We start from the raw sequence: 15,176 nt of genomic DNA, 5'->3' as shown, positions 1-15,176 counted from the left end.
TCGGAGCAATCCGATTAAGTAGCCCGAAAACCCGATTTTTGATTAAGAACAGGTAACAATGACCCAAAAACAGAAGGATGAGAGTTAGGAAGATTTATATTGTCCCTAAAATGACTATCCATGTTACAAACATGTTTAGAATTTGTGCTGATATGTAATCCGGAAACATCATGTAACGCACCCTATTTTTTGAAGTTTCCGGATTACAAAATCCGGAAAAACCCGTTACTCATTTTTTCACCCTTTAACAAAAGAAAACACCATTCCGGATTATATAATCCGGAAAGGTCCGAGGGTAATTTTGGAAAAAAATAGGGCGCGCGAGGAAAGACATGGGGTGGGAAAAGTAATACTCCAAGTTTAATTATTTTTACACTTTTAATACATTTAATTTTTTTTAGGCCCAAGCGCATAATTAACCTCAAACTTTATTTCTTGTTCTTGAAATTATTTCACAATCCACCGCCGCAAAGTATTGAAAGAGTGTTGTTCAAGTATTCGGCGGTGAAGAAAATAACACACAGTATGATGGGGAAGAGAGGAGGGAATAGTTTTCAGGTTAATTATACATCTCATTTCTCAAAGTTTGTTTTAATATTTGATTTTGATTTTATTTATTTGCTTTAAAATATTACTTATAATTTGATTATTGAAGGATCATCACATTGGCTTGCAGGGTTTTCACAGTCACATTGCTCCTAAGCCTAGTAATTCTCTAAAGCGTTTTACGCCAGCTAATGTGTATGTCTTTACTCTTGTTTATCTTGAGCAAACCAACAAATTCGTTTCGACATTGTACGGCGCTCTCAAATAGGTCATTGAGATGAGATTACGAATATTTCAAAAAAGTTCTCTGTCAAATTTTACTTATATTAGGGAGTACATTGATAATGAGTTGTTTAATATAAAGATCAAATTGATAATAAGTTGTTATATCATGACCAAATTGATAGTAAGTAGTTAAATATATGTATCAATTTAACAGTTTAATAGAGTCGAGCGAGGACTTTTTTGACCTATTTGAGAGTGTCTGACGAAGTCAGAGACTAATTTGGTGGTATACTCGTATTTTTTTATCTTACTTGTTTACAACGTTTGGGAGCTTACTGGCAATTTACATATTTTTCGCAGCCAGTTTGCAACATATGATGATTTTGATGATAATGCGGTTGTGGATGTTAAGAGGCCTACTGGACTGTCTAATGGTTTTGTCTCATGTAAAGTTTCACAGTTTATTAAGGCTAATCGGAAGAAACTCAAGGTACTAAAATTGGGATTTTATAGATAGATTCTAAATTATGATTATATTCGGAATTCATAATCACAGTGACCTGCATTTGTAAGCTACTTACAAGAAGTGTCCTTTTAATCTGGAGTTGAGTTCCAAAATTCATATCTACATTTGTACCCTTAGGATATTAGTCTCTTTAAATTTAAAAAGATACAAAATATTGAAACTGAAATTCATATAAAATTATATTATGAAACTGATAGATACATATTATCCATAGTTCTTCCTACAAACTCTAATGCCGACCACTGAACTATCCCCCAGACTATTTCTAAATTCAGTTTAGTTCATATGCAACGTGCAGAATTATCAGCCACTATGCTATTCATGATCTCAGATGAAGTCTTTCCATTGTTTTCATTTTTATAAAGCATGTTTTCTGAAACATCTGACTGATCCCCTTTTGTGGTAAGGTGGCATCTGGCGATGATGATTTGCCTAAGAGAGATGATTTTGCTGAAAGAAGGAAAAAATACGAAAAACGGGTGTCAGCTGGTACTGGAATTAAGACAGAGGATAACAACAATGAGGATAATGATGTTTGCAAACAAGCAAAAAAAATGCGACCTACAAAACATGCTGTGAAAGCTGAGACTTACTCGACCAATTCAAGGTGAAGATTTGGAGCCTTTTGGCTTGGATATTTGTTCTCATATACATGGATTTTTATTTTGCCATATTTTTCAAAATGGAAATAAAGATTCATTTGCTTTTGCAGGAAATCAGCTGTCCCCTCTTTGCCAGACGAGACTGTGGATGGAAAGCGCCATATCACTTCTCCGGTTCTTACTTGATCTCTCATGTTTTCACTCTAATTGTTCATATGTTTCTGGAAATACTAAAGTCTTAACTTGGTCACCAATGTGCTGTAGATGTTGAAGAACAGAGGACTAACTCGAAGTCGCAACAAGTCTAAAAAGAATCCTAGAAAGAATTACAAGGTACTTTCACTTACTCCTTGTATTTAACAGACTCCTCAAATTTAAATGTTCAACCGTTGCTTTTTGTGTTTACTATTTTGCATTCTCTTGTTAACTCAATGTGCAGCTCAAGCATCAAAAAGCTGTTAAGAATCGCGGGGGACAGGTTCGGAGTATCCAAATACCATTCTCACCTTATGGCGGGAAATCCTCGGGAATTAATGCAAATATCAGTCGAAGCATCAGATTCAAGAGCTGATTTTGTCAGTACATTTTACATTACAATATCATTATATTTTTCTTCCAATTTTGAACCACATACATGTGTAGATGGAAGTATAACTTGTATAATGATTGATTGAAAATGAACATCTTTGGCGTATTAAATTTTTGTCAATTTTAATCGACAATACAGAATAAAGTAACTATTATTCAGTTGATTAATGAATTTTACAGCAACAAATACAACTTAATTATTCAAAAGAAGGTCCTCTCTTCAGCTATTATTTACAAGCAGCTAGCCAAAAAATAAATAGCTCATAAAGCATAGAGATGAAAGCCTATCTTAGACGTGGAAGCAGAACCGTTTAAACCCTTCACCATTAAAGATGAACTTCAAAGTCTCACTCAACATTAGGAAACAAAAGGTTAAACCCTTCACATTAGATTTGACAAAATCACAGTGGTAGCATGATATTGTTTAAGCTCCAAGTGTAGTTTATACAAAATCGTGGCGTGCATTGATCTTCTAAATGACAGTTCCACTAGGAATTAACGCATCCTTGATTATTGTGACGATACCGCTTTTAATGAAATAACCTTCTGTTTCTCTTGCAGCTTCTTGAACATTGTCACTGTTAATTATCTGAGAATTGAAACCATATGTAAGATTTTTAAAAGTTACGATCTAGTTACATGTTTACATGAATGGAAACTAAGTAAACTGAGTACATTGCCAACAAAACATCGCAAAAAGAGGTATGAGAAGAAAACAAATAAATAGAATCTTTCTTCAAGACTCTTCGATATCCATGTCTACTACAATTATTATTATTATTACTCTCTATGTCTCTGATCTTTGGTCCTTTTAAGTTTTGGTTGTCTCAAGACTTTGGTTTGTTTAGAAAATCATTTTCCCTTTATACCTTTACAAGTTACAACCCAAAAAAAATACATAAAATGAATTTCACGTCTACTAGGTGCCGTACATTGAAAATATATAGATGAGTAATTAATTTGATACAAATAATGAAAGAGAAAGTCAGTGAATATTATGAGATTTTGAAAAAAAAATTGTGAATAATAAAGGAAAGTTGGTCTATGTTTAAATTGATTGTTTCTTAAGCTTTGCGTCGAAACATAAAGGGACCAAAGATTAGGAACAGAGGGAGTAGATGATAGGAAAAAACCAACAATTTGTCAAGCTTAATATGAGAGATGGATTAGAAAGTAAAATAGGGAATGAAAGTGTATATAGTTGGATGATATTATATAACCTTCACATTTTCTCCAATTCTAGCATTCTTGTCAACAATTGCTCTTTTGATATGGGAGTTTCTGCCAATACCAATTGGAACACTGCCTTTAACAGCCAAAAAACTTTTATCAGCTTCTGTCTGGAAATCAGAAAATCAATGTTGCGGTTAGGATTATTCAACCCTTGTAACTTACACAAGCAAATGAATGAATTGAGCTACATCTAAGTATTTCAACTGCTTTCATAAGTCAAACATTAGCTGTTAATAAAACTATAATAATGATCCGTGCAAGTAGTTTTAAACCGCATTTTACCTCATAATAATCCGCGCCCATCAACAAAGTGTCTTCAATAATTGCACCTTCTGATATGCAAGACCGCAGCCCGACCACAGAATGGAAAATTTTGCAGTTCTAAGGATCCAAAAAAAAAAAGGAAGTTTCTCACAATTAAATCCATTTAATCATATTTGACATCTTTGTCAAGAAAAGTATAAATCTCACGTTCTTCAAACAGATTCAGAAACAATTTACCTTAATCACACATCCTTCCCCAATAACACTATCAGTGATATCAGCATCAAGCATCTTCGATGGAGGCAAATATCGCGGTTGAGTGTAAATTGGAGATGAACGATCATAGAAACTGAAATTAATATCCATAAACACGATGACCAAGATGCTCTCATTGAGTACATTGACATGACAATATGATGATTATATGGCATATACCCTATTTATTTACCTGAAGTCAGGTACAGGCTTTTTGGTGATTCCGAGATTTGCATTATAGAAAGCCTCAATGGTACCAATGTCTTCCCAGTAGCCATCATATAAGTAAGCTTGCACCTGTGAATTTTTCACAAAAACTACCTCAAATCCTGAGAATTAAGCTATGAATGTTTTATAGCAGGATTATAAAGTTCAACAGTTGGAAATTCCAACAAATCATAAGCATCGACCTTTATCGTGATGAAGTTTTAGAAAAAAGTCAGCCAGTTCCGATGGGAAAAACAATGTTTGTTTCAATCTAAAGGTTTTTGGCACAAAACAGACGAATGATAATAAGTCATAAATTCTCTCTGCATTACAATATTCTTATGAGTTGCATCATGCAAAAATAACCGAAAAGTTTCTTGAAATTAAACAACTAGAAGGAACACATACTCTCTTTCCAATGGAAGTAGCACCAGGAATCACTTCACTCCCAAAGTCATTTGCACCAGGAAATTGGTCGCGAAGCAAGTCTAACATCACATTTTTGCTGATAACATATATACCCATGCTAGCAATAAAAGGCATTTCCTTTGCTCTTTCATCATCAAGACCCAAAATGGTAGTATCGACCTAAGAATAGAGAATAAATATTACAGTAACTTTTGAAGCATTTGTTTAGGTATGAATTATGGACTCACCTTCATAGCTTGCAACTGGTCTCCTTTTGGCTTTTCTGAAAATTCAATTATACGCCCCTCTTCATCGATCTTCATCAGACCGAAAGCAGTTGCACGCTTTTCGTCCATTGGCAATGCAGCCACAGTGATATCAGCATCTGTTTCCCTATGTGCTTGGATAAATTTCTCGTAATCCATTCGATACAAATGGTCACCGGCCAGAATTAAGTACTCCAAAACATTGTGCTCTTCAAAAAGCCATAAATATTGCCTCACAGCATCTGCAGTACCCTGCAATGACCACATCAAATCTTTTCAAATATCACTTCATTTCTAGAGATGATACAGGCCATCAACAGCTTCCAAACACCAGGAAAATGGATTGCATGAAGTCAACATCTCCTATATTTGTATTCTCCGGTTGTAGGTTGAAGACTAGATGATTATGATTTATAGTTGTATTGTGAATCAGATTTTAAAATTTAAAACACAAACGTCTAATCTCCATTTAACGATACACGTTTACCGACTACAGTGAATCTCGATCCAGAAACATGAGACACATTATAATTGAAAAACACTAACTTACAAAATAAAAGACAGATAAACAAGATAGCATAATTATAAAACCGATTCAAAAGCAACATAAAAAGAGGACAGCTAATTGAGAACATAGTTAAGGCAATCTTATACCTGGAACCAATTAGGATTCTCAGGACTTTGCTGAGCAGCAAGAACCTCAACAAAACCCTCATTTTTGTAGCCACCAAGGTTGCTTGCATAAGCACGAGAAAGATGTCGGTTGAGAGACGCAGAATTGAATTGAGTAAGAACATAGATCTTAGATATGTTGCTATTTAAGCAGTTGCTAACAGGAATATCAATGAGTCTATAGTTAGCTCCAAGAGGAACAGCTGGTTTTGCTCTCTTCTTGGTGAGTGGATATAGACGAGTACCGGCACCACCTCCAAGTATAATGCCAAGTACACTCTGAATGAACAATCACATTTTCGTTACACTTCAATTCATTCACAAAAATAAAATAAAACAAAACAAAACATTCTAGTTTGATCTAAAATTAAAATTTTCACATATCCCAATTCAATCTACAAGAGAAACCAAAAATTATTTTCAGCTGGTAACAATTACATTGTAGCTATGAAGCACATATACGAACACGGATACTGGACACAACACGAACACTGACACACCGACACGGGCACTAACATATGATTTGACATACACTCATATGTGATAGAAAAAATAACAATTTTAACTACTTTTCATTCAGCTCTTAGCTCAAAAAAAAGGAAGAAAAACAACCAAAAGCAAAAGAGATAAACTCACTCTGCTAGCGTCAGGATCAAGGCAAGTCTGAGAATTCTGTGAATCAGAAACAGCCTTAGGAGTAACAATCACATGCTTCCGGATGCATCTTCCTCTTCCTGCACCACCAGAAACTGTAACAATCTTGTCTCCAGAGAGTTGAGATGATGAGAATGAAAGACTTCTTTGAATGACTTTGTTTCTTACATTTGATGATGAAGAAGAAGAACAACGTGGTACTTTGATAACACCAGTAGTAGCCATAGAAGCCATTGTACTAAATGTATCTGTGTTTGTGTTACTTTGTTAAGGTTTCTGTTATGTGTGTTTTTGTGTGTGGTTCAGAATAAGAGTTTGTGTGAATTGTGATGTTGTAATTATGGACCATAGAGTAAGATATTTAATATTTAATTTTTTTTTATTATATGGTTTAAAAGTTTGTCGTTTAATATATGATATTTCATGTGAAATTTGTCGTTTGATAAAGGACAAGGAACATTATGTGTGATTGATGTACAAGTGCAAGTGGAATGCAATAGGTGGGGAGACTCATCACTCAATCAAAGGGCTTTTGATTTTTCCAAAACCATTTTGAGATTTGCACCGTTCTTTTATTTGAGGGACAAATATGGAGTGTATATAATTTTGCACCGTTCTTTTATTTGAGGGACAAATATGGAGTGTATATAATTTTGTTTTTTTTTTTTTTTTATGAAATGTGTTATTTAGATACACAAAAATCGAACATCATATCTTTTTTGGTTACAATCAGACATCGTATCGGAGACATTTTAAAATACAATTCGGTTGTGAGCCATGTTGAAACCGAACAATGAAAATGAATACTTGTGTTTGGTTTGGAAGAGAAATTGTGAAGAGAGAAATAGGTAAGAGAGAGTTTAAGAAGAGAGAAAGAGGTAAGAAATAGAGTAGATTTGGTGGGTTGTTTGGTATAAAAGAGAGATAAAAGAAATTGAGAAGAGTGAAGTGTTGACTATTTTGAAAAGTACCGAAATACCCTTAACTAAAAAATCCTTCAATTAAAGTTAATTTATAGTAAAATAAATTAATTCATATTTTTTGGACCAACATAAAAAAGTTAATTCATAGTTCTAGTATATCTTCCTTATTTCAAAAAAAAAAAAGTAGTTTAATGATAAGATTAATTTTAACAATTATAAATTAAAACAGAATCGAAAAACAATTATAAATTGAAACTAACAACAATTAACATTTATAATGAAATTATTTAAATTAATTTATAGTATTAAAATAATTAATTAGATAAATTCACCTCTTTATCCATTCTGATCTCACCTTCCCACCTCCATATCCATATCAGCTTCTTTTTTTTTACTCAACCTCCATATTAGTTTCTTTTTTTTTAAGATAACCTCCATATCAGTTTTTTTTTTTTTTTTTTAAGAAAAGAACCTCCATATCAGTTAACAACACAACAAAATCAACCCACTGAATATCACCGACCCTCCCTCAATTCACTCACCGATATTGTGATACATGGCAACTTACAGTCACAGTGAACAAATTTTAACCATTGTCCCCTTCTTTTCATAGTGTAATACGGTAGCTACTTACAAAGCAAAGAAGGGCATAAAAGGAAAAAATGGAAAAGTAAAGCTTTCTCTCATCTTTCTCTTCAGTTCTGCGAAGAAAAAGAAAAGCATGGGACCCACATGAAATTGACATCTCTTCTCTATTTCTTCGATCTTCCAAACGGGAGAAGTTGTATCTCTCTTCCCACTTTCTCTCTTCAATCTCTCTCCCGTCCTTATTTCTTGCGTTCCAAACACAGTGTAAAAGTCGGAACTATATATATACATATCTTGTTAATGTCGGATTTTGTTCGAAAAACATTTCCCTTTTTATATTTTTATTGGGTTGAATGAGCACCGTTGGTGAACACTTCAGTTCTTATCATTTCCATGCATTTGTCTTGTTATTTCAACATCTAATCAAGGGTAAATGGAAATAAGAGTAGGTGCACATAAGATATTTTTATATTATAAAGCGAGTAAGGTATGAAATAAAAAAAAATCAAGAGCTTTTATTTTAACTTATTATAATGTATTTATAATATCTATTTTTTATTTGTTAGTTATTGATTGATATTGCTTATTTTATACTCTAAATGAATTATTCATTTTAGAGGAGCAAAATTCTTAATTAAGTGTTTTTTGTATAATTTATTTGTTTATTATTTTTTTTAGGATGATTTGTTTTGTTTGTCGCAGCCCAATTTAAATAAGTACATGGGTAGCTACAGTTAACTATGTAAAATCAATTCAAAATAGGATAACTTGCACTTGAAAAAAAACTGGGTTGGTTGGGATTATCAAATTGAGTAGATTAATTTTTTTATTCATAGTTAGATTAAACTACGAAAAGTTATACAACTTTTGCATTTGTAGAAGCTATCAAGTTTGTTTAGCCACATGCCTTTGACTTTGAAGATTGATAGGAAAAAAAAATGATATTTGAACAATAATTTTGTAACAATTTTTATGATAACTTTATCTTTTATATTTATATTGTATTCTTACTTTCTCTCCATTACTTTAATTTCTTTATATATTTTAGTTGTCTTGTAGATTGTCTGTAAAAATGGTTGTTTAAATATCATTCTTAAAAAAATAGCCCCTAAATCTAATATGAAGGTAAATAAGAATAATATTTGGTATCTTGTAATTTTTAATTCATCTAAGATTTTTAATGATAGAATTACGACATGTCCAATGGGGTGGGGGTGGGGTGTAAACATTCGGATATATATAAATGATAGAATGAAATATATAATGACTAAGCAAACCTTCATATAACAAAGCGTTTGTAGTCCAACGGTTAGGATAATTGCCTTCCAAGCAATAGACCCGGGTTCGACTCCCGGCAAACGCATTTGCATTTTTTTTCTTCTTAATTTGCATTTTTTTTCTTCTTATTTTGTACAGTTCAAAATCTGTTCGATTTATGATTAGGGATGGCAATACGGGCCAGCCCGCCCCGTTTAGGCCCAGCCCGCTATTAGCCCACCAAAAACGGGGTGGGGAGGGGCGGGCCAATTTGAGGGGGTGGGCTCAAACTCACACCCCGCCCCGCCTAAAGGCGGACTAGCGGGCTGGCGGACTGGCTCGTCTAGTTTTTTAAATATTTTTTTGTCGATTTTTTTTTGGTTACGCTGCTAATATAAAAACAATAAATTCAATTTAAAGACTCTAACATTAAACAAATCTCAAAATAAATCCACCATACATCCAACATAAAACAAATTACAAAATAAATCCAACAACATGAAATAAGTCTAGATGTCATTTTCAGCTTATACTAAGTCATAAGTGTATTGACTTGTGGAAAATAAAAAAAAAAAAAATCACAAGTGCATTGCTGCAATATTGTAGGTAATCCTTCCATTTTAAATAACATATATATTATATATTTTTTTTAAAGAATATTAAATCACATATTTGTTTAATTGGGAAAAAGGAAACTATGTTGTGTTTTTTGTTGTTGGTGTTTTCTTGTATTTCAAAAGTTATAAGTCCATATAGAATAGTTTTGTAAACTTTGAAATCTTTATATACTAGTGTGTAATATAAGTTAGTAAAAAAATATTAAATAAATGGTGAAATCTAAGAATCTATTAAGTAGAAAATGGGAGACGGTTATATGTGTAAACACAAATACAACTGACCTTGTTTTCTTTTCTGATTAATATAATCTTATCTTTCATTATTTCTTTTTCTTGCAAATTTTCATGAGTTTATGAATTTTAAATCACATGATATATTGTATGTCCTCTACTATTTTTTACTAAAGCATCCCCATAAGTTATTGCGTGCAACTAAGTTTATGTTTGCGTTCCTCTTTTGGATAACATATTCTTATCTTTCACTATTTCTTTTTCTTGCAAATTTTCTTGAGTTAATGAATTTTAAATCACATGACATTTTATGTTCTCTACTATTTTTATTTAAGCATACCAATAAGTTATGGCGTGTGACTAAGTGTATGTTTGCTTTCCTGTTAGAGATAACGCCACCACACGTTTGATTATGTGACGATCAAATGAATTTGGATTGCAAGAAAATCATTTCTTCTGCAAATCTAAACAGTGGTTGTATGTTTGATTTTGAGATGATGATAATTTATTTTGTTGGAATTAATTTTGGTAGATTTTTCTTTCTTTATATAACTGGTAGAATTAATTTTTGTTAAAAGTAAGTAGAATGTAAACTTTTTTTTTTTTTAGGTAGAAGAGTGTAAACTGTCCTCGTGAGCTTAACTCAGTTTGTATGAACAATGCATAATATATGCAAAGTCCGGGGTTCAAACCCCGGCCACTACAAAAAAAAAGAAGAGTGTAAACTTATTTATTTTTAAATAAATTCTCTTAAATTTGATTCTTAACAATTCGTATTGTTTGAATAGTTTGAACAAATTTAGTTTTGAATATGAAAATAGGCTTTAATTATATTTAATTGCATTATTAAATATACTTCTTTTTCACAATGGAGACCAGTCATGGTTAAACGACAAAATATACTTCTTATCTATAACATAATATAACAACAACCAAACCTCATCCCTTTCTTCGGCTTTAAGGTGAACCATATGGCGGCTGAAAAGAAAGACAGTCTCACCTTCTCGTAGATGGTCTCTGTGAGATCAACTTATTTCACTATGTGAAGTCGGCTTCATAATAACCAATAAAAATCCCCTTTAAAAATAGATAATAAACACAACAAATAAAATATGTACAATTTAATAAGTGAGTAGAATTGATTTGGTACACCATGGAAGCTAGAATTGTCTGTTTCATGTAGAATCAATTTTCAAATATAGAAATGATTTCTTAAGGAAAACCCCAAACATTTTTTTAAGACCGTCGAATCACATTAGAGCAAAGTAACATGAGTCTCGGGTGGATGCAAAACCCAAACAAATAAAATTGATTTTGACTTGCATGTTTGAGTTATGCGAATTGGAACTGATTCGATTCTAACATAAATCTAGGATTTGGAGCTGTTGACCCCTAAAACGTGACTTCTATGTTCAAATTCATAGGAGCAGGAGGTTTCATTTTCATTATCCTAAAATGAAGGGATACAGATATTATACATAAGACTAGTTAGTGTAACCTTCATAGAGTAATTAATCAAATAAAACAAGTAGGTGATAACAAACTAATAGTGACGCTGACTTTGCAATGTTTTGTTGTAGTTACTATTTCTGTTGCTATAAGGAAGGTGTAAAGTTAAACACCAAAGAATATACTATGAAGAATGCTAACTATTTATATAAACATTTTCATGTCACATCTCATTTAATAAGATATTTACATGAATTGTTTGATTTAGTTTCAATGACTGAGATGTCTCATTACACTAACTTGGCCTAAACACCGCTATTCCAAGTTTTTTATGGAGACAGACCCAACAGTTCCAAGAACAAAACCAAACAATTGTATTCCTGCATGACTATGAGCATAGAACCATGCAGAGTTTAATGTCTAAATGTATCTTAAGGTGAAATGATTTCAAACACCAGAAAGGATTTCAAGGTGTTTTTTGAAATTTGTAAAAAAATCCTGAAACGTTTTATACAAGGCTTTCAGAAATATAAATACGAGCATTTCAAAAATTTATTCCAAGCGAGAAACATTTTATAGATCTTTTCGAGGGAAAAACATACCCGTCATAAATATTTTAAGTGGTTTTACTGGAAATAAATATCTTAAATGTTATGTGAGGGTGAATTCATAATGGATTAGAAAATGTTTAAAGTGAGGGTGAAAAATCAATGTATAAAAAATTAAATTGCAAAAGGGTAAAATTGATTTTTTATTTATTTGAAGGGGTGAAAATACATATGCAGGAGTATATTGTAAAATTTCCAACATACAACTTACTTTTTTTTGGACTTCGGTTAACCTAAGCTCATACAATAGGCCCAAATAGCCTAAGTTGTTTATGTAACCCTAAATAAATGCATTGTTGCCGCACCACATCTTTCTTCACCATTCTCTCTTCTATTATTCTCTTCTTTTTATCTGCATGATTTATTCTGTTGAACCTTCACACCTCCATTGTATTATTCTCTCTCTATGTCCTATCTTCTGTCGATCCTCTCTTTGCTTCTTCTATTTGTATCATACACGTATTTTCTCTTCTTTTTTTTTTGAACTGGAAAGCTGCAGCAATCACCTTTGCCCAAATTGACACCGCACCGCACCGGCCGCTTTCCACTTTCATACCACACCGACGCGACTGTTCATGATGTAGGCGTTTCGGCCGCACCATCCACTTTTTATAACAGAGGTTGATAAATCCATCTTGATATAATTTTAATAGAAAGTTTCACATGATTCGATTTTAAAGATTTACCATTTGCCTAGATTTTAGATCTTCTAACAATCAAAGCAATCAAATTTAATTTTTGCAACTCTTTGATGATTTGTTTTTAGGGTTTTGAAGAGCTTTGCTTTGCAATGGACGAGAACGATAATTCATAATGATTCGATATTGGAGGTAAATCATTTTCTATCCCTTAATATATAATATTTAATCTTGTTTTGTACATTCGTTTGATCTTTTTTAATTTTTGTACTTGCAAACAATCAACATTACACTAACACTTATTGATTGTACGATTTTTGCCAAGCGAACAATGTAGTTGCAGATCACTATTCCTCAAATTTAATCAACAATGAACCCTAAACAACAACCAACATCCACCCACCATTTCTTCAGAAAAATAAATTTGTTCTGGACCGGTCAGAGACCTATGCCCAATTGTTTAGGCCCAATAACAAATCATGCCCAAATAACGTATTTGGCAGTTTACTCGCAACACACTCCTTCCCCGCGAGGGGGGTGCACGGAGCAACAGAGACCAGTTCAAACGAACTGTAACGTCTCTTTACACGCGTTCCCGCAAATATCTCATCGGCGGTTACACTTCCCACGATTTCGTAACCGTCGAACACACGTGTGCCATTACAACGACTCTGCCTTCACCCACCTTTATGTAAAGGAGGCTCCTCACAGCCTCCAAGGTAGAATCTCTCTCACTTCTAAACCCTCATTCTTGACCTCTACTGACTTGAGTGTTTGAGTGAATGCAGGTACACATCCCCCGCCGTTCCAGTACTCAACTGACGCATTTCTACCACCTTTAACCACTGCATTAAAGAAGCACTAGTAGCCACCTTCTGATCAGGTACGACCAAAACTAAATAATTCTTTTCTTTTCTTTTTGTCATAATATATAATCATTTCACACAAATTCTATCAGAAAAATAATTCAAAATAACAAATTGACAAAATCATGAACACTAGCACTAAAATAGTAAAAAAATCATTATAGTAACACCTAAGTGAATTAAGAAAAAAATAATCAATTATTTGAATCGAATTGAATTGAAGAGAATATAAATAAATAAAAATTTCATTATTCCATTAATATATAATTGAAGGAAAAAACACAATATGTTTTCAATTTTGGCTCTGTTCTGAGCGTTCTCCTTCAGCCCCAACCCTAGCGCCGCCGATCGTTACTTTCCTTGACCTTCCCTCGTTTTGACAGAGCCACCGCGCATGCCCTCTTTCTTTCTCTCATGGGTTTCCCTCACCACCGCCAGCCTTACCATTCTTCTTCCACCATGTAGCCGCAGCTGCCGGTGATACAATCAGCCTGGCGGCTACGTCATCACCAAACCGCTCATGTGTTGGTCTCAAAACCTGTACAAGCTCGGTTGTTGCTTTTGAGATCGTTGCCGTTTTGGATATGGTAGCAGATCTGGTGTAAAGATGGATGGGTTTCCTCATCCTTCTCAGTGGCGTTTGCGTGGTGGTAGTGGTTACGCTACTGCGTTTCGTCATAGTTCCGGTTCACAATCTTCAAACCTCACGGTGGCTGCCTTCGTCGCCGTTCGGGGTCGTGGTTCTACTTTAGAAACCCGTCTCTGTTGTGCTTGTGTGGTTCGCAGTGTGCGGGTTCTGTTGGGCTCGAAAGGGATGAAAATGCTTGCTGTGATTTGTCGCAGGGGTTGTTGGTACGTGAATCTTGTCCTTGTTATCATTCGATTCAGACACCATCCCTCAAAAAGATAGGCTCATGCTTGTCTCTGTTTAATGGTTTTGTTCAATTCAAAATTGTTGAGTAGATGTGTTAGATTAGACGTTTTCCTCTTTGGCGGCAAGCTTCAGTTCAGATTCCCAACCTACCGTCGTCATCATCCTCAAGGTAGTCGTCGTTCTTCAAGGTCGGATTAGGGACACGCTGTTGTGTTGATCCATGTGTTTCTGGATGGTGGTTGCAATTTTGGGCTAAAGCCTCTGATATTCCTCCCCGCGTCGGAAGTAGGGTCTTATTTGATCTGTACTTTGGGGTTCGAAAGAGCGTTTATCTTGTTGTGCTTTGCAGGGAGAGGATGGTACATGGATCTGCTCCGTGTTGACGGTTGGTCCATTCAACGCGGTCTAGACCTCTAATTAAGAGGCTGTTATAATCTATTTGTGTTGTTTTTAATTTTCATATCATCCATTTGGGTAGACCTACATTTTGTGGATAAATTGGTTAGGTTTATGTCCCCTAATTTTTGTTTAATGTTTTTTTTTCTTCCTTTTTTTAATAATATATTTAAGAGCATGTCGCAAAAGATTAGAGTTGGGTACCATCTGAGTTGGGAGCCACTTTTTTTTTCTTCTGTCATTTGCTCTGGCCTTATCAAAAAAATATAATTCAAGCAACACC

General features: G+C 33.8%; 2 protein-coding genes and 1 non-coding gene across 3 annotated transcripts; 2 read left to right on the top strand and 1 right to left on the bottom strand.

Annotated features, from left to right (window-relative positions):
- The first annotated feature begins 448 nt into the window (after positions 1–448).
- LOC146925322 (something about silencing protein) lies at positions 449–2,598 on the top strand. The gene is made up of 7 exons (XM_085710271.1): positions 449–558; positions 677–741; positions 1,132–1,261; positions 1,705–1,904; positions 2,010–2,073; positions 2,164–2,232; positions 2,339–2,598. The coding sequence occupies exons 1-7, from the start codon at positions 526–528 to the stop codon at positions 2,468–2,470; spliced, it is 693 nt and encodes a 230-aa protein (XP_085566397.1). The 5' UTR covers positions 449–525; the 3' UTR covers positions 2,471–2,598.
- LOC146925321 (glucose-1-phosphate adenylyltransferase small subunit 1, chloroplastic) lies at positions 2,599–6,755 on the bottom strand. The gene is made up of 9 exons (XM_085710270.1): positions 6,429–6,755; positions 5,775–6,071; positions 5,103–5,372; positions 4,855–5,034; positions 4,433–4,536; positions 4,222–4,333; positions 4,003–4,101; positions 3,708–3,827; positions 2,599–3,076 (listed from the first exon to the last, which is right to left on the bottom strand). The coding sequence occupies exons 1-9, from the start codon at positions 6,678–6,680 to the stop codon at positions 2,960–2,962; spliced, it is 1,551 nt and encodes a 516-aa protein (XP_085566396.1). The 5' UTR covers positions 6,681–6,755; the 3' UTR covers positions 2,599–2,959.
- A 2,493-nt stretch (positions 6,756–9,248) lies between these two features.
- On the top strand, positions 9,249–9,320 carry TRNAG-UCC (transfer RNA glycine (anticodon UCC)). Its single transcript has one exon. It is a non-coding gene; the product is annotated as a tRNA-Gly (tRNA).
- The last annotated feature ends 5,856 nt before the right edge of the window (positions 9,321–15,176 follow it).

The sequence above is a fragment of the Medicago sativa genome, chromosome 5, assembly GCF_051527215.1.
Source record: "Medicago sativa cultivar Bolivia chromosome 5, Bolivia_mono, whole genome shotgun sequence".
Lineage (NCBI taxonomy): Eukaryota > Viridiplantae > Streptophyta > Magnoliopsida > Fabales > Fabaceae > Medicago > Medicago sativa.
The sequence above is the reverse complement of the archived record's forward strand: the minus strand, read 5'-3'. Positions and strand labels throughout refer to the sequence as shown.

What these genes read in the sequence shown, in the direction of transcription:
- LOC146925322 (XM_085710271.1), top strand. Translation starts at nt 526, where the DNA reads ATGATGGGGAAGAGAGGAGGGAATAGTTTTCAG. An exon ending in CTAATCGGAAGAAACTCAAG is followed by an intron (nt 1,262 to 1,704) that starts GTACTAAAATTG and finishes TTTTGTGGTAAG; the next exon opens with GTGGCATCTGGCGATGATGA. An exon ending in ATCCTAGAAAGAATTACAAG is followed by an intron (nt 2,233 to 2,338) that starts GTACTTTCACTT and finishes CTCAATGTGCAG; the next exon opens with CTCAAGCATCAAAAAGCTGT.
- LOC146925321 (XM_085710270.1), bottom strand. Translation starts at nt 6,680, where the DNA reads ATGGCTTCTATGGCTACTACTGGTGTTATCAAAGTACCACGTTGTTCT. An exon ending in AGAATCCTAATTGGTTCCAG is followed by an intron (nt 5,373 to 5,774) that starts GTATAAGATTGC and finishes TGGTCATTGCAG; the next exon opens with GGTACTGCAGATGCTGTGAG. An exon ending in ACCAGTTGCAAGCTATGAAG is followed by an intron (nt 5,035 to 5,102) that starts GTGAGTCCATAA and finishes CTCTATTCTTAG; the next exon opens with GTCGATACTACCATTTTGGG.